We start from the raw sequence: 27,975 nt of genomic DNA on the forward strand, positions 1-27,975 counted from the left end.
ACCCGCGCAGCCTCACTTCCGTCAGGCGGCCGTTCCCACGGCAACCGGCAGGCGGAGGAGAGCGCTCCGCCGGCTTGCTCCAGCTCTTCCAAAGGCCCAGAGTGGAGCCTCCAGGTTCAGCAAGGCATCACCCCTACTGAGCAGGCTCTGGGAAGGGGCACAGCATCTCCACCACCGCCCTCCCACCTCACCAGTCCTTTGCTTAATGCAAGAAAAGACCAACATTCTGCCCAGCTGGCACATTTATTAGCATGAAACACGAGACCGGTCTCTTCCCGGGCCTCAGGAAGCCACGCCCACAAAGTCCCAAACTCCCGAAGCAGGGTCCCTCTGCCCCATTTCTGAAATAAGCTCTCAGGCCTTGGCAGTAGCCTGAGTTGCTCCCAGGGCTGTGAGCTGCTGAATCTTCTGGCTCATCATCTCCATGACAGCTGTGGGAAAAAAGAAGAGTCAGATCCTGGTCTGGAGCTTGGGGGAGAACCCAATTCAGGAAATGTGAAAAAACATTTAAAGACAGGTAGACAACCAAGGACAGTTAAAACTTTTAACACAGTGGGGGCGTCTAGGTGGTGTAGTCGGTTGAGCTTCAGGCTCGGTTTAGGCACAGATTAGTCGTGATCTCAGAGTCTTGAAATGGGGCCCCACCTTGGGCTCCCCATTCTGCTTGAGATTCTCTTTTCCTCTGCCCCTCCCCCCACCCTGCTCATGCACTCTAACTCTGAAATAATTAAAAGACAAAACAAAACCAGAACTTTTAACACTGATCCACTGTGGGACACACTCACATGCACACACAGGAAGTGTGTCATGAAATATGATAGTGTGAAAGTGTCAGGAAATATGATAACCACTTAGACATAAAAATGAACAAAATACAGTATTAAATGTGTCAAACATAACTGTAGATAGATTTTTGCCTTCAGAACAGTGATCTCAATCCTGACTATGTAACAGAAAGGCCTGGGGAGGTTTTTTGTTTTTGTTTTCCTAAATATTTTGTTTGACAGAGATCACACGTAGGCAGAGAGGTAGGCGGGGTGAGGGGAGTGGGGGGTGGGCAGTGGGGCTCTATCCCAGGACCCTGAGATCATGACCTGAGCTGAAGGCACAGGCCCAACCCACTAAGTCACCCAGGCACCGTTACCTGGGGAGTTTTTTTTTTTTTTTTTTTTTAAGATTTTATTTATTTATTTGACAGAGATCACAAGTAGGCAGAGAGTCAGGCAGAGAGAGAGGAGGAAGCAGGCTCCCTGCTGAGCAGAGAGCCCGATGTGGGACTCGATCCCAGAATCCTGGGATTATGACCTGAGCCGAAGGCAGAGGCTTTAACCCACTGAACCACCCAGGCGCCCCTACCTGGGGAGTTTTGAAAAAAAAAAAACACTGACCCCCTGGAATTTCCCCACCCCCATCCCCAAGTTGATTTAATTGGTTTGGATTGGACTCGGGCTTCCTTTTTAAACCTCCTGGTTATTCTCATGTGTAGCCAGGGCCACAATGACTAGTACTTAGGGTTGTATTTCTTTCTTCTGTGTTCATTTACATATATCATCTCCCCCATTCCATCCCCATTTAGATAGGACACCCCAAGAACAAAGATTATTTCCATCCTCTAAATTTCTCAAGCACCCAACCCAGCAATCTACAAATACTGGGTATGTAATGCACAGAATCTAGAGAATCCATCTAGACACCAAAGAGAAACACATGATTTCAATCTAGCAAAGAGGACACCCTCAGTTGATACTGGACTCCATGTTCTTTATCATGGAAGTAGAAAGGGTGAAGAGGAGCCCTAGACCAACCTTACCCTGTTTCATGGCATGCTTCTCCTGCAGAGCTGGCTGGATTTTCTCCATTTGCTTGGTAAGGAAGTCTATCTTTCTCTTGAAAAAGTCCTTGGCATCGTCAGCTGTCTGAAAAGTCAGAGGTAAATGAAGAGCTAAGAGGAGACCCTATGCTGCACTCTAGGTCTTCCCCTAAACTTCCTTTCCCTGCTCAGATGGGCATCCACGTGGTTGCTTTCCACTCACCTTTTCTACATAGTAGCCTGTTCCCACATCGATGAGTACATGTTCCACATCATGTAGCTTCCCGGGGACATACATCTGAGAAGCAAGGATTAAGGGAAAACTAGCCCAGCAGGAGTGTCATGATTCCCTGTCAGCTAGCCTGCTTGGCTTTCTTTTCTAAAAACCTACAACTCACAAGGACTGAAGAATCTGGAGGCCTTTGAAAGATACCTGTACACTCTAAATGGGAAAGGACAGAGAAGTTGGCTCCCTATGGAGACAATGGCAATATGCCAGAACACTCTCTTGCTCTGATCTCATCTCCCATCCTCCAAGCAGTTCTTACAGTTTTTCCCACGAGCCCCTCCAGAAGGACTAAATACAATGATATTTTCCCACTGCTGTAGAGTAGTAAAAGTGAACACCTGGCTTCACTTTCCATCAACATCCCCAATCACGAAATCACTAGCTAATTCCTGATGAATTTAATGCCCACTATTTGGCCAACCCCTACTACCCTACTTCTGTATTTCTTTTTCAGCCTGTCAGCTCTCAGACTACAGCCTACAGATGCCCTAAGGCAATAACTTATTCAAGTGAAACATTGAACGGGTAGCCAAAATCCAGGCTTCTTGGGAACAATAGTTTAGAAATAAGTGTTACATTTAAGCCAAAACTGAAGATTCATAAACAGAGCCCCCTTGTTTCTGTATCTTACTATTCTTCCATCGTTTAGGTCTTCTAAGTTATTAGTAAAAGTCTAAACCCACCTGTTTTGTCTTTGTATTAGAGAATATTCCCAAACCGCAAAGGGAAATAATCACACCTCAATTCTACATATCGCTTTGTGCTCACAAGGCATTAGCTGCATGTTGGCCCCAGACAGGGAGAGGTACAAAGAGTATATAAGAGTATTCTCAGAATCATGGGGACACTCTGTAGTAATCAAAAGTAATCCCATCCTTCCCCACCCCCAGGAAAAGGATGAGAGAGAAAAGGAGAGAGCAGCGTAGCAGTTTCTGTGGAAAGGATACAGAACTCGTCAGTGGGACGAGTAATTCTTTCCCTGTGAAAGCAATTAAGACAAACATCTGGGGAAGGTTAAGACGTTAAAGGGAGTTCCAATATGGCAGAGATAGCAAGAGAGATCTTAAGAACGGAAACAGGGGACAAGAGCAGAGGAATGTCTTGTACATTTCAACTCTAGATAGACAACATGAAAGGGCTCATGTAGCGGTAGACAATATGTAAAGGTTTGGTTTCTCATCTCAGGTAAGGGCAATTGGATTAGAAGTCTGGACGAGAGTAGCCGGCTCACCACATCCCCCAGGTTGCCTTCACGCGCCTACCCCATACCCTCGTTGTTCTTGTTCAGCACGTTCAGACAGTCCTTGGCTTCCACATACTTGGTCTGTACCACCTTGAGCTGGGCAATAGACGTGGACAGGAACTCCACCTCCTACAGAGGACGGAAAATAGGGTCAGTGTCGGGGCTGGAGAGAGAGGGAGGCACTGCCGGGGAGGGGGCCGGTCCTGGGATAGGATGGGAGTTTCGGAGGAGAGGGGAAGCCTCCCAAAGAGGGGAGGAATGGGAGGCGAGGGAGGACGCGTGGGCGGGAGACATGTGAGTCGGGAATGGGGTGTCTCTGCCGCCCGTCCCCACCTGGTCCAGCTGGTTCTTGAGCATTTCTAGCTGCGGCAGGTTCAGCTCGCTGATGTTAACTGACTGCGCCATGTTGGGAAGGAGGACTAACGGAGCGGAAGCTGGCTCGACGAGCAACGCTCTAGCCGCCCTCTGCGCATCTCAATGGCTGAGCCAGGAGGTCTCGCTGCGCCGGACGTCTCTATGGTTCCCCCGCCCGGGAAGGGAAGGTAGAGCTGGAGCTTTTGGGAGACTTACATTGTTTTGGCGAAAGCAGCACATTATTTTTACAAAACCTCCCACACCTACCATAGTCAAATTGGAGCAAACAGGACTCCTACCCTCAGGGAACTTAAAAATCTTAGAAATACCCAGTTCATAACCACAATATTGCAAAGTGATGTATGCTACCCTGTGCGGATGGTATAGTCCTAATGAATCACAGGCAAGGAAAAAGCCTGTGAAATTCACGGGTCCGTAGCATCGTTAACGTGGTGCTTTGGGATCACACAGCGGAAAAGTCTGGTGGTGGAGAGAACGATAAGGAGTCACGTTATTAGCCAAGTACGACACAAGGCTTATTAATCAAAACTGTTTTACCGTGTGTTAGATGTGAGGGATAACACGAGAGTGTAAGATAATGTGCTTCCAAGGAATTTAACAGTCTGGTTGGGGAGAGAAAAACCATACATAAACAACAGAATCTGCTGCTAAAGTTCACGACCCTGAGGAGTTTAACAGGCATATATGGGGAGAGAACAGTGGCTTTTTTTTTTTTTTTTAGATTTTATTAGAGAGGGGTGCCTGTGTGGCTCAGTGGGTTAAGCCTCTGCCTTTGGCTCAGGTCATGATCTCAGGGTTCTGGGAGCCCCGCATCGCATCGGGCTCTCTGCTCAGCGGGAGTTGCCCCCCCCTCCGCCCCCGTCGACCCCAGCCTGCCTCTCTACCTGTGATCTGTATCAAATAAATAAATAAAATTTCAAAAAAAAAAAGTTAAAAAAAATATTTTATTAGAGAGAGCACTTGAACTCTGCAAGCTCTTCTCACCACTTTATAGTACCACATAGTGGAAGGAGGCAATAATTGTCTTCAGATGTTCTCAGATGAACCACACAAAATGGGTTTAAGTACATCTTTATTATATCAAGGTTAAATCAAAGGGAAAGCCTTCATATAAAACACTGGGAAAAATCACTTAAAATATTTATCCTAAGGGTTAAATCCAATAGGAGGTAGAACAGTCACATGGCTTCCATTGGCGCTAGGACAGCTTTAAGAGGTCATCGCAGGCAGACAGGCAAGCCATATGCCACAGGTGCGGCCCCAATAAGGTACTTCAGTCGGGGAGCCTGGCGGGCCTGGTTGATGTAGTAGAGAAGGGGGGCTCCTGGGCCCGCTCCAAGCCAGCCCTGTAGCAGGGCCTCTGTGTACCGGTCGATGTCACGGTCAGTCACATCCCAGAGGTTACCCAGAAACAGGGGACTGGGAAAAGAGAAGGAAGAACTACAAAGTGAGAGCTTTAAAACAGAATGCATAGGCAGACATGACTGGCAGGAGTGGTGAGGAAAGAGAAGTGAGCCAGAGGGAAGTGCCCTGGTCCATGGTTCCAGGAGGTGGGGCAGAAGAGGACAAAGATTAACGACCCAGGCATGCCAGGGAACTAGAAGAGGAGGAAGTTGGAGAAAATGGGCGGGGGAAAGAACCTGGGTGGGAGCAAGGATGGGCACTCAGGACTCACCAGCCAGCCATGATATACTTGAGCACGATGCCAGCCCCTTCCAGCCTCCCATGCACAGCCAGGGCTGCGCTGCTGCAGCCGAAGAGCAAGGCCACCGCCCGGCAGCTCAGCCGGAGGACGGCCTGTCCATCCAGGAAGCGGGCTCCAGCCCCGTGCCCTGCATAGCTAAGGCAGAGGGACGTGAGAGGAGTCTGACCTAGCAGCACCTGGCCTCTGCCATGTCTCCAGGGCTGTCCCGAGTCAGCCAGTGGCTTTAAAGCCCCAAAGCAAACTATGGTGATGCCCTCTTTCAGGCCCGTCCATCTCCCCATCTCACCACCTAAAGCACTCACATATATAAATCATGTTCCGTCAATGCTGCCTGAGCTTGTTCTGGAGTTGGCACTTCTCCAACCACTCCTTTCCATCCAGCTTCACTGCAGGGAGAAGGTAGGAGTAAGAACTGGGGTCAGCTGGCAAAGAGGGCAGAGGGAATCCTAGGGAGAAGGTGGGTCGCACCATTTGATTCTGCAGGAAAGGACATGTTAACCTCTTCTGTGGTCTCTACCCTCCCCCATCCCTTTCTTACTTTTACCCCACTGACCTGCTAAAATGGGCTCGAAATTGCTCCTCTGTGCTTGACAGGTTATTGTGCGGGTTCAGGACATAGAAGGTATTGCGTGGATCTACCCCTTGGCTTAGCACCGATGAGGCCCCAGACTGAGAAGACACTGGTGATCAGGATCCTGATCTGGCCAGAGGGCCCAAGCTTCCACAAACTCCAAACCCCTTTCCACGAAGAAGCCATCAGTCCCCCGAGACCCTCTCTTGTCTTCCAGATCTCCACCAATCAACAACCATTCCCCAGTCCCTGAACCCCACCTCTTTAGTGATGGAGTAACTGAGCAGGAAGCGGAAGGAGGGCAGCCGAGTGACAGGCAGTGCTCGGAGGCTGGGCATGTTCTCCCAAGGCAGCTTTTGCAGGTCCTGGGCAAAAAGCACACTGGGCTTACTGTCCCCAGTCAGGCATACATGAGCATCAGAGGGGGCATGGGGGTGAGTTGCTGCCTACCGCCCACCAGATACCGCCCCTCCAGCCCCTAGCTCCTTACCTTGTCCAGCACTAAGACAAGGTGCCTATTGCTTGGGACTATCTGACCCTGCAGACGTCCTGCTGCCTCACTCAGAAGCTCCTGGGCTCGTTCTGGCCTCGCTGGGCACAGCCCATAGGCCAGGGTCTGAATGTCCTGAGCAGTGAGGGTACTGGTGCCACTTAGCACGATCTAGAAGGGCAAGAGCGGTCAATGAGGGCCAGAGCTCCCATCTCCACTCAGTGGCCAGAGGAAAGAATTAAGTCCAACTTCCTCCCCTTTCCCTGATTTCTCAACTCACTTTCAGCAGAGTTGGGTCGGGATATTTCCAACCACATTCCTGTAGCAGCTGTTGGAGGCGGGATGCCTCCTGGGCAGGGCCAGGGTCCTCACTGGATGGCAGCAACAGTCCCCGCCAGCAGCCCAACACATGTTTCTCTAGGGAAGTGATGAGAACCTGAATAAGGAAGAACAGAACCTTCAGTCCGAGAGGGGAGCTGAGTTTCTCGCCCATAGGCACCAACATTTTGGACATGGGGAAATGGGTTTTCTAATGTATTTGCTTTATATATCTTCCTGCCAGTTAAAAAGGCAAGAAGCTAGAGGGATGTCTTGGTGGCTCAGTGGGTTAAGCATCTGACTCTTGATTTCAGGAGATGGAGCCCCATGTCAGGCTCTGTGCTGGGCCTGGAGCTTTCTTCAGATTCTCTCTCTTCTCTCTCCTTCTCCCTCTGCCCCCTCTCCTTCCTCTTTCTATTCCTCTCTTAAAAAAAAAAAAAAAGGCAATAAGCTAGAAACATTTTTCATTTGCTGAGACTGTAAGATGATTTAGTACATATCACTATGTTTTGACAAATACAAATAGGTAGGTGATGAAAGCTAAACGCAGGAAGCCGATTCTTGGGCTTAAGTCCCTTTCCTTGTATGTATCTTTACACATTCTGTTGCCATAGCATCTTCAGGTTTTTGGCTCTTGTTGAAAGTCTTCCCCAGGAGACATCATTTTTTTTTTTAAAGATTTTATTTATTTATTTGACAGACAGAGATCACAAGTAGGCAGAGAGAAAGGGGGAAGCAGGCTCCCTGCTCAGCAGACAGCCCGATGTGGGGCTCCATCCCAGGACCCTGGGATCATGACCTGAGCTGAAGGCAGAGGCTTTAACCCACTGAGCCACCCAGGCGCCCCAGGTAACATCATTAAAAAAAAATTTTTTTTTAATTAAAAAATTTTTTCCTGAAATATTAAAATGTTTTTTACTCCTATATTTCCTGAAAGGATTTGAAGTAACACACAGCACTGGCCTGCGACCCGTGAAAGAGAAGACACTGATACCCCAGGGTCACTCCCAGGGCAGGCCTGACCCTACCCCACCCCGGGGACACACACCTCCATCCTATGGTCCAGTTCTAGCCGCCCTGTCCACCACTCTCGCTTGTCGGTACAGCTGCTGTTCTCTTTCTGCTCCTTCTGGATGGCGTCAAACTCTTTCAGGGCTGAACTCAGAGGAAGCTTTGGGAGATGGGACTGTGAGCTTTCTGCCGGTCCACACGCTCACCATTTCTCCATCCCCCAGCCCCAGAATCAGAGTAGCTTCACCAGAAGCCTACCCAAGCCCAACTTTGCTTGCTGGCCCGACAAACGTACCTTGTTCTGGGCAGTGGGGATCTGCACAGTGACTGGGGGACTGTCTTTTTCCAGCCGGGTCAGCAGGAGGGTGTCGCCCACAGTTCCAGGCTGGAGCGTCGCCAGAGCCAACACACACACGGTTACTCCTGACACACAGAGCATACCCAGGATCATTTCAGCTCTTACAAGGAATTCCCATCTGTCTTCTACACTCAGTTCCCATCTATCACTCAGGACAACTCCAACTCCAAGAAATCTTATCTTCTCACTAGAGTTCAAGGTGCTCTCCCTTGCCCTAACAGCACCCTGTGGACAGAGAACACATCTTGTACTTCTTTCTGGCCCTGACAGAAACAGAAGTTCCTACACAGAGGGAGGCACTCAAATCATCCATTAACGGGCTTCATGTTAGCATAGTGAGTCTCCGGACACCTGAACTTACCCCTGAGGAAAGACACTGAACCTGCTAATAACTCAAAGTTGAGGTTTAAATTTTAAAAAGGGCAGGGGGGCGCCTGGGTGGCTCAGTTGGTTATGCATCTGCTGAAGGGAGTTCATAATCCCAGGATCTGTCCTAGGATCAAGTTCCTCATTGGGCTCCCCGCTCAGCTGAGAGCCTGCTTCTCCCACCCCTCCCTACTTGTGCTCTCTGTGGCTATCTCTGACTCTCTCAGATAAATAAATAAAATCTTCAACAAAAAAAAAGGGAAAGAAAAAAGACTTCCAGATTTAGGGTAGTTCTCTTTGGTGAGAGTAACAAAATGACTACTCAGTGAAAAAGTATGACATGTCCTTCCATAAAGGTGACAGAAATCTATGTTAACTAATGCCTTAAAGTTCTCCACCTAACTCCTTAGTGAGAAGATGCAGACAAGGACAGAAGAGCCACCGGAGCCTGCTACTGTACCACTGGGGATCAGAGCTAGGCGCTCCTGGAAACTCTCCTTCTCCAGCTCAGGGAATGGAGCAGATCCTGCAGCCTGGAAGGAAAAGAGGTGCTGGATGCGGGCCAGGGGGACATCTCCAGGTCTCTCCTGAAGGCTTAGCCTCTGCAGCTGGTCTGCCATTTTGAGTGATCCCTGGTGCTTCTGGGCCTTCCTGCGGACAATGCAAGTGGGGGTGAGTTTCCCTCCTTTAAAAATCTGGACTCTCCCTTCAGTCTGCCCCAGCATGGGCCTCAGGGATTGTGGCTACTCACCTGAGCTGCCTGTGGAGGTGGGTGAGCAGCTGGTGGCGACAGGTGATGGACACAGACTCAGTGACAAGGCAGGCAGTAGCATAGGGATCCCGTTGGCCCAAGCACAAAGCCAGGAAGCGGCAGAGGTGAGCATAGAGCCCACTAGGAGGGCAGTGACTAACGCCACGGAAAGCAGTGGTCAGTAAGTCCAAGATGGAATTCAGGGTAGACAGACCTAGAGGAAGGTGAAGATACTTGCTATGGATGAGTCCCATACTTCTTAGCTGGTAGAACTTTTCACGAAAGTTCCAGGTTTCCAAGGCCTGACCTCCTCTCCCACTTGGAAAATAAAAGCTATCATTTACGAAGAGCAATGTGCCAAGTGGGACTTACGCAACTTACATCAACTCACTGCATCCTCCCAAACCCGGTTTTACAGATAAGCAAACAGAAGCTCAGAAAGGCTGAGTGACTTGCACACAGCTAGTGGAGAGAGTGCTAGGAATCTTAACCTTGGTTCAAAGGTGACCAGATCTAGGTGGGGATCCAAAGACAAAATGATGGACAGGCTAGGAGGGCATCAATATCAAGAGACCAAGAGGCTGGGCTCCTGGGTGACTCAGTCAGATAGGTGTCTGCCTTCGGCTCAGGTCATGGTCATCTCAGGGTCATGATCTCAGGGTCCTTGGATGGGGCCCCGCATTGAGCTCTCTGGTCAGCAGGGAGTCTACTTCTTCCTTTCCCTCTGCCCATCCCCTCTACTCATGCTCTCTCTTGCTCTCAAATAAATAAACTCCTTATAAAAAAAAGAGAGAGAGAGAGAGAGAGAGAGATCTAGCCTCGCCCTCTCCAAGTGAGCAGACCCAAGTGGTCAGCATATTCACCAATGGATGCAGGGGCTGAGGGGAGTCGGACCCGAGGACCAAGGTCCTTGTCTCTCTCCTTTTCTGGGCATGGGATGGGCAGCTCCTCTTTGCTGGAATCACGTCTCAACACCTCACATTCTCCTATGGCAGTACCAGGTCCTGGAGCTGGTGCCTTCCCACCTGAGGAGACAACATGATTTTTTTAAGGTTCCGTCCTTCTGCCATTCCCTTTGTTCTTTCTAGAATCCAGTCCCAGAGCCAGGAAAAAAAAAAAAAAAACTTTATTTCTGTACTATCTTTGGCCCCCATTATTTCTTGTGCTTTGGTCCTGGGGCAACCCCCCAAAAATGCATGCAGCTTCTCCCTCCCACCGTTACCCTAATACCGGAGGTGGAGTCTTCATCGTCAGAGCCCCTGAGGATCTCAAAGCTCATTTCCATCTCATCATCAGTCATTTCCTCCTCGGGGATGGTCCTCATGATCTCAGAGCCCAGCTCCTCACAATGTACTGATGTCACTTTCTTGGCCCTCCGGCTCCGGCCACCGAAGCCAGGTTGCCTGGAGCCACTATCTGGGGCTGCCACCGAAACAGTCTTCGAGCCTGAGCCTTTCCTCGCCCGGCCCCGGCTCCGGGAAGCAGTGCTGCGTCTCTTGGACTCCTCTGCAAGTCGTGCCTCAACTGAGATAGGGTCTTCCAAGTCACTGTCATCACTGAAGTTCACCTGGGATGGGTGGGAAAGTGGAGGGAGGCGTTAGTGACAAGACATCTGCCAGCAGGTGGCACTGCAGAGGCACATTCACAGAGGCCTTGGGGGAAGATTAGAACTTAACCTCTCCACCTTAAACCCACCACACTCCATCAAGGGCAGGGACTCTCGGGTATAGAAGGAGACAGAGGAGGGAACAAAAGATAAGGGGGAAGGATGAAAAGGGAAAGGAACCACTGTGTTAAGGACAGCTCCCTCTGTCTGAAACAAAGGTAGACCTGGCTCTCTCTGGAAGACATAGGGATCCTGCTGCAGTAGAGCTAAAGGTCCCTGCAGGCCCTGGGAAGTCATTCCACAGACACCTATTCTGCAGAACTCTCCAGAACCACCCCACCTGACACCACCAGCACCCAACCACAGTTCCATCTCACCTTGAGGCGCGTCTGGACCCTCTGTTGTACCCTTGGGGCCTTGGGAACCTCAGCCTCAGGCTTTGTAGTGAGGATTTCCTCAAACACAGTGAAAGGGACACGAGGGCCTGCTGGCCTGACCTGGCCTGGGGGCTTAGGTGTACAGGGCAGTCCTCCACCTTCCAGACCTTTCAGAGAGGTATTATGGAGGGATGGGGTAGAAGAAGAGGCTGCCCGTTGACGCCCTCTTCCAGAATGTTTCTGGCTCCGAGGCTTTGAAGGCTCTGAGCCTGGGGAGGGTTTTACAGGTGGTGGCTGCCAGCCCCAGGAGCTTGCAAAGAGTTGGGCAGTGCAGGAACCGAGGCCAGCCAGCTTTGCCAGGGCCCGAATCAAGAGCAGGCTGGCTCTCCAGGGCTCCAGGTAGGGGACCCGCGCTGCCACAAACTTCAGCCCTGACTCCAGGACCTTCCCCAGGCTCTTGTTTGATGGCTGGCTCAGGCCCTCCAGGGCCAGCTGTGTGTAGGCCTGAGCCAAGATCTCATCCAGGATCCTCGGGGCAGGGGAGAGGTGCGCCATGTGATTCAAGGAAGTTTGTAGAGCTCGGGTGAGGCGATCAGTGGCTGCAGGGCAACCCTCCAGCACGACCTGCAGCAGATCCAGACCCTGGGCCTCATGGCCTGTGGCCAGCTTCACCCCTGCTGTGACCAATGCCCAGCGCAGACAGACTGCGGAGAGGATGGGGCTGGCACACAGCATGCAGTCACACGTGGGCAGGTGTGTCAGGAAGCCGGGGCTGGGCTGGGGCTTCATTTTCAGTTGAGGGGAAGAGTTAGTGGAAGGGGCTATAGGGCCAGGCTCCTTGGGTACAGTGGCTACCAACTCCAGAGCTGGGCCTCTTAGGAAGGGCTCCTCTTCTGGAAGCTCCCGTGGACGATGGACCCGGGCCCACTGCTTGCCCTTCTGCAGATGGACCTTCTTCACAGAGTCCAGGCCCTGGGCTGGTCCACCAAACTCTGGGGAGAGTGCAACCAGAATTACAAAACTGGGAGAGGTGCTGCCGAGTACTTCCTGATCTATCCCTGGGCCCAACTCCCTCATATAGGTGTTAGTGTATGTTACTTGTATGTATTACTCTATGAACATACTAAATATTATCACAGCTTGTTATTTTTTCGATAAAATCCCTAATGTTTTCTTCCCATTCCAAGGAGGATTAACACAACCCACAAAGCTCCCATATCTGCAGCTGAGATGGCTGCATGGCTCAGGACAGCAGGCCGGCACCAGGAGGTCTGTGTCTCAGTCCTGGCTCCTGTCCCTAGCTAGGCCCATGATCTGGCCCCAAACACTGAATTTCCCGACTTCCTCATTTTACAAATGAAAGAAAATCTATGTGACCACCTGACTTTCCAGGGTTTTGTGTGGGTCCATGAAATACTAGAGGTAAAAGTGGCTGATAAGAAAAAATGTTCCTGGGTGGCTCAGTGGGTTGGAGCCTCTGCCTTCAGCTCAGGTCATGATCCAGGGGTCCTGGGATTGAGCCCCGAATCGGGCTCTCTGCTCAGCAGGGAGCCTGCTTCCCTTCTTCTCTCTCTGTATGCTTATCTAACTACTTGTGATCTCTGTCAAATAAATAAATAAAATCTTAAAAAAAAAAAAGGAAAGAAAAAATGTTCCATAGACTATTTTACTATTAACTTAAGCTCTCCCGAGGCCTCTACATTTGTGCTGTCCAACAGAGTAGCCACTAGCCCCACGTGGCTACGTGGCTACTGAGCATACAAAATGTGGCCAGTGACAGGGAAATGAATTTTAAATTTTATGTGAATTAAATTTAAATAGGTAGCAGCACCTGGCTTGCTCAGTCGGTGTAGCATGAGACTCTTAATCTTGTGGTTGTGAGTTCGAGCCCCAAGATGGGTGTAGAACCCACTTAAAAGTAAAAAATTAAAAAAATTAAAAACTAAGTAAGTGCAAGTAGCCAAAATGTATTAGCACTAAAAACTAGAGGCAGGTAGGGTTAGTTGTGGACAAGTCATCTGAAAGAGGGAAACCAGCGATCTGAGTGATAAAGAAGGAGCTTTGCCCAGAGAACCGGAAGTAAGACTCCGATTTTGAAGGGCACCACACTAAAACATACAAAGGCGTGTTGCAGTGTGTGGGGCCGTCTCGCCACCACCTGTGTGGGGCAGGGGGTGGGGTGGGGGCATGGCGGCTCACCTGTGCAAGACTCGAGCAGGAACAGAACTTGCTGCAGGTCCGACTGGCAGAGGTCAATGTCATTTCGCGCCAGCTCCAGTTCCGCTTTCAGCACCAGGAACAGAGTACACCTTGTTGGGGGAAGAGATGACAACCAATGTGTAAGCCTTTGTTTTCCCAGAGTCTGTCTTTTGGCCTCTCTGGCAGGCACAGCCCCGGCAGTCTCCTAGCCTCTGAAAGGCCTCTCCTGCCTCCGGCTGAATTCGAGGCTCCCAGAGGAAAACCCTCTATACTGCTTTTGCATCCCAAGTCATCCTTGCATACAAGGACAGGATTTCCCAGGGGAAACAAAAAAAGGATTTTGTGGGCAAAGGGATTTAGGGAGACATGTACACTGGATCTCTCTTTTGTTGAGTTATAATGCTTATGAGCACACTGAAAGACCTAAGAAATCTTATAGGAAATAAAAATGTCTAGCCTTGGTTAACTCAGCACATCCCACTTCCTTACCATGGAACGTACTCTCCCAACCCGTCCAAACAGAACACATTAACCTGTGAAAGAGTCTGGAAGCCCAAGGCCCAGCGTGCGGGCACCTGGACTCTGGACTTGGCCTCCTCCCGCCTGTACTCACTGGCGTGGCAGCTGCAGCTTCGTCGTGAGTTTCAGGGCCTCCAAGCAAAAGGCCTTGGCTTCGCTCACACTGCCCAGACGGCCCAGGTGGGAGACCAGCTTCTCTGAGCAGCTCAGCACCTCTGTCAGAACCTGCCATTTTTGTACCAGATTTTCACCTGCCACAAAGGAGAGAGACAAGGCCGTCGTCACTCAGTTGCAGCCCAGCCCCTCTGGAAGCAAAACTGGCCGAACCTCCCTCCATCTAGCCTGCTCCTGCCCATGGGGCCTTACTCTCTGCCTCAGACTCACCAGAGTCCAGAAATGGCGTCTCCACAGCTGCCTTCTGAATTGAGAGCACATCACTGCCCATGAGGAGGAGGATAATGCTTCGGAGGAGCTTATGGGAGTCGATGAGGGCGATCTCTGGTGTCTGCCAGCCTGTGGGGAGGAAGGGGTGGCGGGGGCGTGGGGGAAGAAGAAGGGAGATGAGGCAGCCACAACTGTTACCACTTTCACCTTCTAAGGTACCAAATGCCAAGCCTGCTGCCACTCCTCCTTCTGTGCCTAAGGCAGCAGAGGGACTCAGTCACAGAACTCTTTCCCTCAGACCACACAGGGCCTCAGAATCCTTGTCAGAACAGCATTCTAGTCAGGTACAGAGCGGTCAGTCAGGGAGCAGGCAAACAGAAACTCATATGCTACCCTAGGCCTACCCCAGGCAACCTCTGGGTAGGCTAGTTCACACAGGTGGAACACCAGAGGTGACAAGGGCTTGAGAAGAGCCAAGAATGGACAGGCCACCAAAGGGGATCACAAAGGGCCATCATCCTCTCTATTTTTTCACCTTGGGCACAGAGCTGCTCCCTCAGGGAGGCTGAGAGGCTGTCTGACGAGAGGCTAAGGTAGAATGCCACCAGTTGCAGGGCCTGGACACGAAGCAAATACCAGGCCTTGGATGACCGCTGGAGGGTAGGGTCCCGAAGCACAGACAGCAACAGAGAGGCACCCTCAGTCACCTGGGAGATGAGGAGGGCCGGAGGAAAGTGATGAGTGAATTCAGGTCAGCAATTCAGAACTTAAAATGCCCCTGCAGATCCTCTGGGTCAGGCCTGGCTTTTGAGAATGATCAAAGATGTGGAGAAAACTGTAGCCTGACAGGACATAAAACTTGCTGGTTTGTGAGAAAACTCAGGTCTTAGGCATCCTAGTTGATTTCTACTCTAGGGCTCCAGTGCCTTCCCAAGGTCATTGTCATCCTGGTTTCTAGTCACAAGACTAGATTGTGTGACTGAGGAGACTGGGAAAGAATGGGAAGGACATTCTCCTCTCCTTTTCTAGAGGAGCACTGGTGACATTTCATTGGAGTGGGCAAGGCTAGGAAACAGCCCTGCTTCTCTAGGTCAGGAATATTCTTCCTAGCTCCAGGGAAATCTCCAAAAATCCTTCCAATACCTGGGGACTTTGGGGATTAAGAAACTGAGAAATACCTTCTGGTGAACACAGTATAGTTGACTTCGAAGTAGGTCACAGGTCAGTGAAAGGAGCAGGTACGTGTCAGTGGTGTGATCGAGAAGTTTCAGGCTTGAGTCTGCCTCTTCAAGGTGTAGCTAAGGAAACAATCATGGGGTATGTGAGCATGCTGATAAAGAGAGGCAGCCAGGCTTTTCAAATTAAAGTGGGTTAAAGCACTTACAAGGGAGATGCAGAACACATGTGACGGAATAGGAAATTATTTCAAATATTATAATCTACATAAGAGTTATTCATTCAGGGGCGCCTGGGTGGTTCAGTGGTTAAGCCTCTGCCTTCGGCTCAGGTCATGATCTCAGGGTCCTGGAATCAAGGCCTGCCTCAGGTTCTCTGCTCATCGGGGAGCCTGCTTCCCCCTCCCCCTCTACCTGTCTCTCTGCCTACTTGTGATCTCTCTCCCTGTCAAATAAATAAATGAAATCTTAAAAAAAAAGAGTTATTCATTCACTAAAATGTAGAGTTAGTATCTTTTGGTTAACCACTATGCTAGAAAGACATAGCTGAATAAGAAGTAAGCAGGACGTGGGACGCCTGGCTGGCTCAGTTGGTGGAGTGTACGACTCTTGATCTGGGGGTTGGGAGTTCGAGCCCCAGGAGACATTACTTAAAAATAAAAAATTAGGGGCGCCTGGGTGGCTCAGTGTGTTAAAGCCTCTGTCTTTGGCTCAGGTCATGATCTCAGGGTCCTGGGATCGAGTCCTGCATCGGGCTCTCTGCCTGCCTCTCTGCCTACTTGTGATCTCTCTGTCAAATAAATAAATAAAATCTTAAAAAAAATTAAAATTAAAATTAAAGGGGCACCTGGATGGCTCAGTCAGTTAAGCAACCTACTCTTGATTTCATCTCAGGTCATGATCTCAGGATCTTGAGATCAAGACCCACATTGGGCCCCTCACTGGGTGTGGAACCTGCTTAAGATTCTCTCTCCCTCTGCCACTTCCACCACTAAAAAAATTTTTTTAAAAATGAAGAAAAAAAAAAAAGGAGTAAGTAGGACTTTCAATCCAATACCCTGCAGTGCAGTAGGGATGCAGGCCCACCTTTTGTAATCAGGACACGACGTCATTAGTGGTATGGGGACCCAGGGAATGTAAGGGATTCTGCCCTTTTAGAAGAGTACATATAAAATACTCCATGAAGGAGGGGACAGTTGAACTAGGCCTTGAAAAGAAAGTAGAAGTTGGCTGAATAAAAAAAATGGGAGTAGGGGAAGTATACTTAGGGTAGAAGGACTAAGACAACCAAAGACAGGAGGCATGTAAAACACTGTAAAGTAACTCGTGTGGATAGACATTAAGTTCCAGTGTGGGGAGGGGGGTGGTAGTGAGGAAAAGTGAGCTAGAATATAGAAGATGTGTGATACCAAGCAAGGAGTTTAGACAGCATCCTTCAGGTAATGGAAAAACAGTGAAATCCTGATGCAGAAAGACAAGACCAGATCCAAAAAGATCATGTTAGCAGAAATTTAGGAGACAAAGTGCAGAAGGGAGAAGCTGGGGGGCAGGGAAACCAGCTGGGCATCAGCATAGTCCTAAGCAAGCAGAGAAATGGCAACCAGGGCAAGTGGTGGGAAAATACAGGATTAGAGGCCTATTCCTGGGGCAGGATCTGTAAGACTTAGCGAACAATGGTTTTGCAATGAGAAGGAAAGGCGCTTCCTCTTCCCACAGCTGCCTCCCAACCACTCCACACTTTATGATCCTCCAGCAGGATGTGGTGGTTGAAGGCAGGGAAGATGCCCATTTGGTATCTTATCTTCTTTGGGAAAAGATGCGTCACTAAGGCCGGTTCTCCCCTGCAGCTCCAGGCTTGGCTGGCTGGGCACTCACCTGGGCATAGTGGGGACAGCCAAGGGTCAGCAGCAGCTGGGCGGTGTGGCAGGAGGCAGCAGTGGCCTTCGCATGGTCCTCCAATCTCTGGGAGACGATCCGTACAAGCAGGAGGACCTCTAGAGCCTGCAGGGGCTGGTCATCAAGGAGCGGGAAGTTTACCCACTCCTGCTCAAACCTCCATCTAGACCATACCAGACCTCGGCTCCCCAGCCCTTGGAGACCTCAGAGCCTAGATGGAGTGTGGCTCCAGACAGAGCAACTGCCAGCCACCCTCAAGGAATGGGAGAAGAGAGAAGCGAGGGAGCCTACCATCTACCCTCCTGTCTGAAAACGTAGGTGCCAGGGAGCATCAATGGCTAGGATTTATTGGAAGCTTACTCTGGGCTAGGCACCATGCTGAGAGGTTTACCTGGGGAGGGGATGAGCAGAATGGGTAAAGGGGATCAAGAGGTACAAACTTCCAGTTATAAAAAAAGAAAGTTGCGGGGATGAAAAATATGGCGTAGGGAATAGTCAATAACGTGATAACATTGTATGGTCACTACGCTCATCGTGGTAAGGACTGAGTAAGGTGTGGAATTACCAAACTGCTGTGTTGTGCCCCTGAAACTAATATAGTATTCTTTTTTTTTTTTTTTTTTTTTAAGATTTTATTTATTTATTTGAGAGTGAGAGAGTGAGAGAGAGCATGAGAGGGGGAAGGTCAGAGGGAGAAGCAAACTTCCCATGGAGCTGGGAGCCCAATGTGGGACTCGATCCTGGGACTCCGGGATCATGACCTGAGCCGAAGGCAGTCGCTTAACCAACTGAGCCACCCAGGCGCCCCTGAAACTAATATAGTATTCTATGTCTGTTATACTTCAATTAAAACAAGTTTGATAAGATGAAATCAGAGAGGGAGACAAACCTCAAGAGACTTTTAACTATAGGAAACGAACTGAGGGTTGCAGGAGGGGTGGAGCATGGGGGGATGTGGACCAGGTGATAGGCACGTGATGTAATGAGCACTGGGTGGTGTATACAACTGATGAATCACCAAACTCTACCTCTGAAACTAATAATACACTGTATGTTAGTTAACTGAATTTAAATTTTAAAAAAATTTTAAAAATTAAAAATGTGAAGGAGTGTCTAGCTTGCTCAGTGGGAAGAACATGGGACTCTTGATCTTGGGGTCCTGAATTTGAGCCCCACATTGGGTATAGTGATTACAAAAAAAAAAACCTTGAGAAAAAAAAACAGAAATGAAACTTCAAAAGTAGGGGGCCTGGGTGGCACAGTTGTTGGGCTCTGCCTTTTGCATGGGTCATGATACCAGGGTCCTGGGATCGAGCCCCCTGCTTGGCAGGAAGCTTGCTTCTCCCTCTCCCACTCCCCCTGCTTATGTTCCCTCTCTCGCTGTGTCTCTACCAAATAAATAAAATCTTTAAAAGAAAAAAAGAAACTTTAAAAGTAGAGTCATAATAAAAATATCAAATTGTCAAAAAAAAGAGGTTCATGTTCATCAACTCATTTAATCTTCGTAGGGTCTCTAACCTGAATTTTCTAGATGATGACAGCCTAAGAGACTATGACTGACACGGGCTCAGCTGCTTGTCTGAGTTCCCATTACAGGAATGCCATAGAGCAAACACTCAGGTCCAGGGCTGAGACAGCTTCCCCCAGTCCTCATGCTAGAAATATGGCCTAATGGCCGCAGGAATAAAGGTCCTTTATGTGTCCTGTCCTTTTTCGGATGTTCTCTAATGTGGCGGCCAGCAAGGAGCTTCAGGAAGTAAAAGTATAAAATTGGGCCTCTTGGTGTCTCTGTATGTTTCTGAGCATACAGGTCTCAAACTATCTAAGAATTAACAATAGTTATTGCTGACACTTGACGATTTGGCTCAGGCACAACACATGTCATCTCACTGAGTGCTGATGACGCCATGGTATAGTACTATTATTGTCCTTGTTTTAGAGATAAGGAAACTGGGCTTAGGAAGTTAAATCATTTGCCAAGGCGAGTTACTAATAAAGGATGGAGCTTGGATTTCAACTTAGGGAGGCTGGTGGTAGAGCCCGCACCGCGTTCCATGGCTTCTCAGCAGATTCTCAGGCCAAAGAAGGGGAAGGAGCTAGGCTTCTGGGCCACATTAGCACCCTGCCTGGTTACCTTTGCCGACAGCTGATAGAGGGCTGCTAGGGTCTGCAGGGAGGTCACTGTCTGCTGGAGACACCGGACGGCGGGCGCCTGTGTCTTAGTAAGCACCTCCTTCCAAAGGGCCAGGGCTTGGTCCAGGCATTTGGACTGAGCTAGAAGTCAGAAGAAAGGGACCAGCCATTCTCTCAGCGTGGGCTATCTGGGGAGAATGCAGCCTTTTTCAGTCCACCCTCTCCCCTCTGTGCCCACCCTCCCACTCTATGGACCCACCTCTCCCGCACTCTGGGTCCCCATTCTGCTCCGGGGAAGCCACCGGGGAGACCCTAACCCCCCACACTGCATTCCCAGCCCTTACTAGCGTCGGCTGCGAGGTTGAAGGCGATGTTACTGTACAGGAAGCGATCTTCCTGCAGTTTATCTTCATAGTTCAGGTCATTGACTTCAAATTCCTCCAGGTGATTAGGGGCCTGGGCTCTCCGATCCCGCTCGATACCCTGGATGGGGAGATGAGGATAAAGAACAGGGCAGGCGTCCGCTCAGTGTGAGCCTGGGGCACATTCTCCCTGGACCAAGTTCTGCATACACAGCAGCCACACTTACTTCCTGCATCTTGGCCTCCAGAGTACAGATGTAGAGCCATAGCAAGGCCTGGGCCTTATCATCCAGAAGCTGATCCTTGGCCTGGGGCTCAGGCCTCACAGACTCCAGAAGCTGCAGGGCTTCCTGGACAGCATCCAGGGCTGAGCTGGAGGGAGAAGGGCACAGAAGCTGGGCCCATGACAGATAGCTGCCCAGCATCCTGAGAAGGGCCTTCTGCAGGACAGCCGGCCCCACCCTCTGATGGAGCTCCTGCGGCCACAAACTGCAGGGGATGCTCAGGGACACAGCGAGGGCCACAGCCTCTGAAGAGGGTCAGAGGACCTAGGGCAAGGAGCAGGAGTGGCATCCCCGACTACTCTTCCTCACCAGTTGGTCTGCTGGGCAAAGTCGTGGTAGCAGAGCACCTGAGCGAGTTCCACCAGGTGGGTGGCTCGAGCCCAGGCTCCCACTGGTGTCTCCTCAGGGCTCAGTTCCAACAGGTCACAGATGACATTGAACCGCTCCTGTCCCGTGTCTGCTCGCACAGCCTTATAGGCCTGCAGCTCCTCCCTCAGCAGGAACACCAGGGTCTCTGGGTCCCAGCCGCTCAGGCTGTCTCGAAGAGTCCTGAGAGAAAGCAGGCCCAGCACCAGGTCAGGGAGCCCATGACACATGGACCCTCTGCCCCATACCAAGGAGCCCCAGCCTTGGCTTGCTGAGAGATTTGCTAAGTTTTCAGTCCTGAGGGTGCCTGGGTGGCTCAGCTGGTTAAGCAACTGCCTTTGGCTCAGGTCATGATCCCAAAGTCCCGGGATCAAGTCCCACATCTGGCTCCCAGCTCCATGGGGAGTCTGCTTCTTCCTCTGACCTTCTCCTCTCTCATGCTCTCTCTCTCTCAAATAAATAAATAAAATATTAAAAAAAAAAAAAAAGTTTCCAGTCCTGAAAGAAAGAGCGCTGCCTGTTGCCCCTGCTTCCCTAGTACCCAGCATATCTGCTGGCCTATAGTAGGCACCTGACAAGTAACACTGACAGCAGGAGTCCGTGCATTTTCAGATGGAAGGCTGACCGAAACCACATATACCAACTGCCATCCTTAGCCAGGGAGCAAACACAGTTGCCTCTCTCCCCACCCACTCACCTCAGCTGCAGCTCCTTGTCTCCTGCTTTGGCTGCGTCCATCTTGACCCGAACCCAGAAGGTGACTGGCTCAGCCATGTGCTGGGAGCCACAGGGCTGTAGGGCTGTCAGCCATAAACTTACCATCTTGCAGCCCTGGGCCTGTTTACCCAGTTTCTTCAAACTCTCTCCGTGTAGCCGGAAGCACCGGTGCAACTGGCCAGAGAAAGCAAACAGACCAAACTGCGGCGAGGGACCCATGAGTCTTTAACAGTGGGTATGTGCCCACACTGGTACACACACCACAAGGTGGGTCTTGGGCCCCAGCCCCGGCCCAGAGGCAGAAGACACCCAAGCCCTAAATGTCCAGGACTCCCAACCAGAAGCTTCAATCCACACCCGCCACATACTTATGTCCACAGCCCTGAAACTCTGCTCCTCTGCCTGTAAGCCCTCTCCCAGCAAGTCAGCGCCTTCTCCTCGGTCAGAAATGCCAGGCCACTGTTGACTTCTCTCCCTCCCTCACAGCCAGTCACTTGCCAGATTACTCCTGGACTTCTTGTACCCATCCACATCTCCCCATCCCTCAGGAAGCTGCTTTGGTCAGATACCCACCCTTCCCTGCCTGGGCCGCGAGAGGGGTGCGGGGGCCCAGCATCATCCTTGCACTCTGTTCATTCACCACAGTGATGCCGGAGAAACTCCAACTGCCAATCTGGTATCACGCCTTCCCTTCCATCCTTGAGAGGCTCCTCAGCCTCACTCAAGATGAAACCCAAGGCCCTCCACCCCCTATGGCACCTACCAATCCCAGTCAACCCATCATTTCGCGGGTATCCCGGCAGTGGTCTCACTCTGGCTACTTAAAGGACCTCACAGGGGAACTCTGAAAAATTTCAAGTGATTTTAGTGTGAAACCAGGTTGAGAACCACCAGCCTGGGACATGGCTAAATACAAAAGGTAGGACAATGCAAAGAAATAACAGTACAATTAATAACAGTACAAGTGGGGAACACTGCCCCAAGTACTGGTCCCTACTACAAGACAATGCCCCGGCCAGGATCTTTCATGTCGCTCAGGTCACCAACATTAACAGCCCTTCCTGCCCTCGTACCTTCTCAGGAGGCACCTTGGGATAGGTGGCTGGCTTCGCCAAGCCCAGGTGCTGACAGAAGGGCTCAGAGATGGCACAGGCCTCGGCGTACAGCTTATGACTGTAGAAGCTGTAGGCCAAGTTACTGGTGTAAGAGGCTGCGGGAGAGAGAGAACAGTTAGCAGCCGAAGAGTTCTCACTGGCTTTTCTGTTGGAGAGATGGTAGAGAGGAGCTCAACCTGGGGTCGGCTCAGCAGCTTCCAGATCAAAGAGGAACCCCTCTTGCTGGGGGATGAGAAAGGGGCAGCTCTCCCCTTCCTGCTCCAAATAGGCCCATGAGGTCTGTTCTGGTAAGGCAAACCCACACCAGCCAGCCCTCGGTTCTTATTTATTAAAAGGGCCCAACACAGGGCCCATCTCAATTCACATACCAATTTTTGTATTTATCCTGCCCCAAAGGGCAGCAATTTTGGGGAAACACTCTGGCCTGTCCCTTACCTCCTTCCACGGAAGCCACCCTAGTAGGCTCCTTGCTATTCCTTGCACACACCAGAACAGCTCCTGCCTTAGGGCTTTGGCACTGGCTATTTTTTCTGCCAGGGATGTCCTTTCCCAGGCGTCTACATGGCCAACTTCATCACATCCTCCAAGTTTTGCTCATGTCACCCTCTCAGTGAGGCCTATTCTGACTACCCTATTTTTTTTTAATAATTTTTAAAAGATTATTTATTTATTTGACACAGAGAGAGATAGATCACAAGTAGGCAGAGAGGCAGGCAGAGGGAGAGGGGGAAGCAGGCTCCCTGACAAGCAGAGAGCCCCATGTGGGGCTAGATCCCAGGACCCTGGGATCATGACCCAAGCAGAAGTCAGAGGCTTAACCCACTGAGCCACCCAGGCACCCCCCTATCTGATTTTTTTAAAAGATTTATTTATTTATTTATTGTAGAGAGAGAAAAAGCATGAGTGGAAGGGGCAGAGTAAGGAGAGAATCTCAAGCAGACTGCACTGAGCGTGGAGCCCGACATGGGGCTCAATCTCATGACTGTGAGACCTGGACCTGAGCCAAAACCAGGAGTTGGATGATTAACCCACTGTGCCACCCAGGGGCCCTGTGACCACCTTATATTAAATGATAACTTGCCAGCTCACCCACCCTGCACTCCTAATTCCCTTTCTTATCCTGCTGTACTCTTCCTTTCCCCCCATATTTCTTATCATTTTCCAACATATTGATAATTCAATTATCCTATTGCTTATTATCATTCTCCCCCAACTGGAATATGGCTCGATGAGGAGGGACCTTTGTTTTGTTTACTGATACACCCAAGTACTCAGGACAGTGCTTAGTACATGGTAGGTACTCAACAGATATTTGTTGAATGAATAAAATTTTCCTAAATTTGAGTTTATACAGCTTCTTGGCTGTCAACATGGATGGTTGGGAAAAAATTCAGTCTTCAATATTCTGGGAAGAATTTTCATGCTAGTACTTTTCGTGACTCCGAATCATATTTTCATCTCAGTGGGTAGGTTCAACCACTGAATGCATGAATATGAAAAGTTCCCCAAAATCTTCCAATGACAGAACTGACTGGGTTTGTATAACTTAAAGGGCCATGGTTTTTGTAAAATGAGGGGGAAACTTCTAAGTCTTGTTCTTACTTTTTTTTTTTTTAAGATTTTATTTATTTATTTATTTGACAGACAGAGATCATAAGTAGACAGAGAGGCAGGCAGAGAGAGAGGAGGAAATAGGCTCCCTGCTGAGCAGAGAGCCCGATACGGGGCTCGATCCCAAGACCCTGAGATCATGACCTGAGCCGAAGGCAGAGGTTTTAATCTCCTGAGCCACCCAGGTGCCCCTAAGTCTTGTTCTTACTTGACCTAAATATTGGTTACAAAGAATGTTCACTTTGTAAAAAATCCATCAAACCATATATTTATGATCTTAGTACTTTTGTCTGTACATTTCAGTCAAAAGGGTGAAGAGAAATATGCGAATTGTTTTACATATACATGGTATCTCTAAAACGACACCTAAAAAATTAATATCTGTTACCTCTGTGGAGGTGAACTTGGTAATCAGAATTAGGAGTGGGAAAGGGACTTTCAACTACAGGCCTTCTTGTGCAATTTAATTTTTAAAGCATTTTTACATGGTTCTTAAAAAAAATAATGAGTTACAAACGTTCTTTAAAATTTAAACAGAAAAGGAGCACCTGGGTGGCTCAGTGGGTTAAAGCCTTTGCCTTCAGCTTGGGTTGTGACCCCAGGGTGCTGGGATTGAGCCCTGCGTTGGGCTCTCTGCTCAGTAGGGAGCCTGCTTCCCTTCCTCTCTCTTTGCCTGCCTCTCTGCCTACTTGTGATCTGTCTGTCAAATAAATAAATAAAATCTTAAAAAAAAAAAAAGATTTTATTTATTTATTTGACAGACAGAGAGAGATCACAAGTAGGCAGAGAGAGAGAGAGGGAGGGAGGCTCCCTGCTGAGCGAGAAAGCCTGATGTGGGGCTCCATCCCAGGACCCTGGGATCATGACCTGAGCCGAAGGCAGAGGCTTAATCCACTGAGCCACCCAGGCGCCCCAAATACAATCTTTTAAAAAAAAAATTTTTTTTTAAACAGTAGAAAGGTCATAAAGTTGCATATCAGGTATAAACATTTTCATGAAAGAAACACCAAATCATATTTCAAAGTCAATGGGGAAAAACTTACATCCGCTATTATAAGTTAGCCTCATTACTTCTCTACTGCTGTTAAACATAGGCTCACTTGGGCTTACTTTTTTTTTTTTTTTCAGTCCTCCTTAAGCCATAAGGAGCCCCCACGATAGTTAGAACCATCCAGCAAGTGCCCTGTGTTGGCCTAGTGAGTGATGACCATCCCCCCCCTGCCTCGGGACCCCAGGTACTAACCGGTCATGCCCAGATAGTCAGTCAGCTCTTGGCCTGACAGGCCCTTTAAGGCCTCCAGCATCCAGACCACAGTAGATTTGCAACTTTCCACTAGCTGGGCCAGGTCGGCCCTATCAGCTACCTGAAGGGACAACAAGGGTTTGCAGATGAGAGGAGAAAGAGTTGGGTCTAAGCTGACATCTACCCCACCCCAAGCCCAAAGCCAAAGCCATCTCAAAGGTCTACCAAGCAGAGGAGCAACCCCAGACCCCAGGCCTGTCCAGGAGTTTGGATTCTCAGACTGTACCTGACAGCCTTGTGCAAAGTCATAAACCACCGCAGTGTAGAGGTGAAGTCCCTGAAAATGCATCTGAACTAAAGACTGCTGCTGCTGGGAGGCGTCCCCACAGACCTGAGGAAGAAAGGCGTTGGTTTGAGCAGCTGAGGTAAAGTGTGAGCTCCAAGCTGAAGACTGGCCCAGTGTCCCAGAGAGCAGACTCAGCCCAAGGAGTAGAAAAGAGGAATATGATAAGGGCCACTGCCCTCTCAGGGTAGACTAGGCTGCTGGTGGGTGGGCTAGGCACAATCCAGAAAGTGAATTACCAAGGAGGGAGCTAGGGCTTTCAGATATTACCAAAGACCTTAGACTGCCAGTCTGCAGAACTACATTCCCACCCTACCTCTAGGTCTTTAACTCACCCCATCCTGCAGCTGCCGGAGGAGGGAGAAGTAGCCTCTGAGAAAAGCAAAGAGGCCCAGAACAGCATCAGGTCTGTAGCGCCTCTTGATGCCTCGCTCCAGGCCAGAGAGGAAGAACTGGCAGCTGTCATACAAAGCCCGCAGTGGGGGTGACGGTGCCTCCACACTGTCGTTCAGGAGAGCCGATGCCTTGATCAGAAGCTTGGCCAGTGCCTGAGATCCTCCCTCCCCAATCTGTAGCAGTTGAACTCCAAGCTGGCATAACTGGAGGCTGGTGGTCAGACTGGTGTTCCTTAGGTAATCATGGGCCTTCTCCACTACCCTGGTGGCCCTAGTATGGTGGCAGCTCCAGGAGAGGCGACGGCAGTGTTCCAGGGTGAGTTCCAAGAGACAGAGGGCCCTCTGGGGAGAAAGAGCACCAGGAGAACACCCTCCCTCGCCCACCAAGGCTTTGATCACATGTGTGGAGAGCAGGTCACCGAGGAAATCAGCATCTGCTTCATTCAGACCATGCCCAGTGGCATCGAATAGCTGATGGGCAGCCACCACTCGACAAGCTGTTGGAGAAGCAAAGTGGGGAACCTCACAAGGGGTACTTTCATCCTCTAAGAGCACTAGAAAGCTCAAGGCCTTCAGCCGAGCTGAAAGTGCAGCTTGCCGTTCCTCCAGGGCTTCTGCCACCTTCCAAAGCAGAGAAAAGCTGCCCCGAGCCACAGCCTCGTAGTCCTGGGGAGCAGCTTGGCGGGAGCACTGCACCAAACAGGCATGTAGGGGCTGAGCGAATCGGAGTGTGGCGTCTGGGATTCCCTGTGTGGCAATGTTCCGCAGAAAGATGAAGAGAATTCGTTCCAGGTAGAGAGGTGAGCGCTGAGGGGTGAACACCAAGTAGCCATTGCAAGCCAACTCTGCCAGTTCCAGCAGGCTCCCCAGGTGCTGAGGGCAAGCCAGCTTGGCCATCAGCTGCTGGTTGCAAGCCCTCAAGATGGCATCACAAGCTTGTCTCCTCTCGGCATCAGATCGGCAGCCAGGTGAACCAGTTGGAAGCTTGGACAGAAACTCCTAAGAAGAGAGGAAGATGTGATTGGGACTACCAAGATAGTGAAAGAAAACTAGAAATGAGGTTGCTCAGGAGAGGATCTCCTATTAACCTATCTCTTAAATAAGACAAAACCAAAACAGCTCATCTTGAGAAGCCAGGTGTATCCAGAACTAGACATCACCCCTACCTTGAAGTCAGGCAGCAATTCTTCAGCCTCCTTCGGGTTGCTTAGCAAGGTCCCAAAGTTGATTCCTTTGAAGCTCCTCATGGCGTTGGAGGGCTGGGGGAAAGGAGAAGGATTAGAGAAGGCGGAGAAGATTCTAAATGGAGTTAAATGGAGGACAGGAGAAGGGCTTGAAGGCTGCAGAAGGAGGCCAAAGAATCCCATCAGAATCCTATCGGGAGGGGCCGCCTGACTGCTCAGTTGGTGGAACATATGATTCTTTATCTCGGGGGTCTGGACTTGGAAAGTCCCACCATGGGTGTGGAGGTTACTTTAAAAAAAAAAAAAAAAAAAGGAAAAATCCTCTCGGGGAAAAAACACACCATGCCAGGACAGTGGGCTCCCGTTATAAACGGACGCTTCCGCCTTTCCTTCCTCCGGGTTGATCCCAGGTTTCACTACCCATCCCACCACCCCAACGCCCCACACCTGAGGCCTCCACCGAGTTCTGCGCCCACCAAGACGTCCTGAGTTCTCCCAACTTTCTCTCGCAGAGCCGCCTCCACCTTTCCCTCAAGTCAGCGCCGGAGACCCTCCCCACCTCACCTTGGCACGTACACACGTTTACGAGTCCCTCAGGCCTTATTGCCCCAGAGGTCGCTTCCTTCCCAGGTCCAGGACTCAGTCGCCAGTATGAGTACTCCGCAAGGATCCAAGATGCAACCTTCGTTTTCCGCGCCAGCCCCCGCCTTTCAAATATGTCCAGTCACCAATCAGCGAGAGCTTTGAAACGCCGGCGTGCCGCGCGGCGCTGTGGGAGT

The 27,975-nt window shown here is 50.2% G+C and overlaps 2 protein-coding genes across 4 annotated transcripts; both read right to left on the reverse strand.

The window, feature by feature from the left end:
- Positions 1-224: 224 nt before the first annotated feature.
- On the reverse strand, positions 225-3,830 carry PFDN5 (prefoldin subunit 5). Its single transcript, XM_059185199.1, has 6 exons — positions 3,676-3,830; positions 3,369-3,471; positions 3,047-3,078; positions 2,034-2,108; positions 1,811-1,916; positions 225-431 (listed from the first exon to the last, which is right to left on the reverse strand). The coding sequence occupies exons 1-6, from the start codon at positions 3,745-3,747 to the stop codon at positions 355-357; spliced, it is 465 nt and encodes a 154-aa protein (XP_059041182.1). The 5' UTR covers positions 3,748-3,830; the 3' UTR covers positions 225-354.
- A 942-nt stretch (positions 3,831-4,772) lies between these two features.
- ESPL1 (extra spindle pole bodies like 1, separase) lies at positions 4,773-27,915 on the reverse strand. 3 transcript variants are annotated; one of them, XM_059185201.1, is made up of 31 exons: positions 27,773-27,915; positions 27,179-27,271; positions 25,953-27,011; positions 25,561-25,665; positions 25,275-25,395; positions 22,379-22,515; positions 21,286-21,479; positions 20,532-20,771; positions 20,166-20,310; positions 19,921-20,059; positions 19,578-19,717; positions 17,423-17,557; positions 15,551-15,670; positions 14,908-15,079; positions 14,373-14,501; positions 14,083-14,239; positions 13,470-13,579; positions 11,271-12,262; positions 10,518-10,854; positions 10,151-10,312; positions 9,288-9,501; positions 8,997-9,187; positions 8,108-8,235; positions 7,850-7,972; positions 6,764-6,919; positions 6,484-6,654; positions 6,254-6,358; positions 5,976-6,091; positions 5,725-5,808; positions 5,393-5,557; positions 4,773-5,136 (listed from the first exon to the last, which is right to left on the reverse strand). In XM_059185201.1, exons 2-31 carry the CDS (start codon positions 27,257-27,259, stop codon positions 4,935-4,937), a joined length of 6,330 nt encoding a protein of 2,109 aa, XP_059041184.1. In that variant the 5' UTR covers positions 27,260-27,271; positions 27,773-27,915; the 3' UTR covers positions 4,773-4,934. The 3 variants fall into 3 exon arrangements, with proteins under 3 accessions (XP_059041184.1, XP_059041183.1, XP_059041185.1); XM_059185200.1 differs by having other exon boundaries at positions 27,761-27,915; XM_059185202.1 differs by lacking the exon at positions 17,423-17,557 and having other exon boundaries at positions 27,761-27,915.
- Positions 27,916-27,975: the final 60 nt, after the last annotated feature.

This window comes from Mustela lutreola, chromosome 8 (genome assembly GCF_030435805.1).
Source record: "Mustela lutreola isolate mMusLut2 chromosome 8, mMusLut2.pri, whole genome shotgun sequence".
Lineage (NCBI taxonomy): Eukaryota > Metazoa > Chordata > Mammalia > Carnivora > Mustelidae > Mustela > Mustela lutreola.

Bases quoted from the DNA above. Each gene is read 5' to 3' on its own strand.
- ESPL1 (XM_059185201.1), bottom strand. From the start codon at position 27,259: ATGAGGAGCTTCAAAGGAATCAACTTTGGGACCTTGCTAAGCAACCCG. The intron at 20,772-21,285 runs GTGAGTGGGTGG...GCTTTCTCTCAG, and splicing joins GACAAGGAGCTGCAGCTGAG to GACTCTTCGAGACAGCCTGA. The intron at 12,263-13,469 runs GTGAGCCGCCAT...CACTCTCCCCAG, and splicing joins CCTGCTCGAGTCTTGCACAG to AGTTTGGTGGACCAGCCCAG.
- PFDN5 (XM_059185199.1), bottom strand. From the start codon at position 3,747: ATGGCGCAGTCAGTTAACATCAGCGAGCTGAACCTGCCGCAGCTAGAA. The intron at 1,917-2,033 runs GTGAGTGGAAAG...CTGACTTTTCAG, and splicing joins CAGGCTACTATGTAGAAAAG to ACAGCTGACGATGCCAAGGA. The intron at 432-1,810 runs GTAAGGTTGGTC...TTTTTCCCACAG, and splicing joins GAAGCATGCCATGAAACAGG to CTGTCATGGAGATGATGAGC.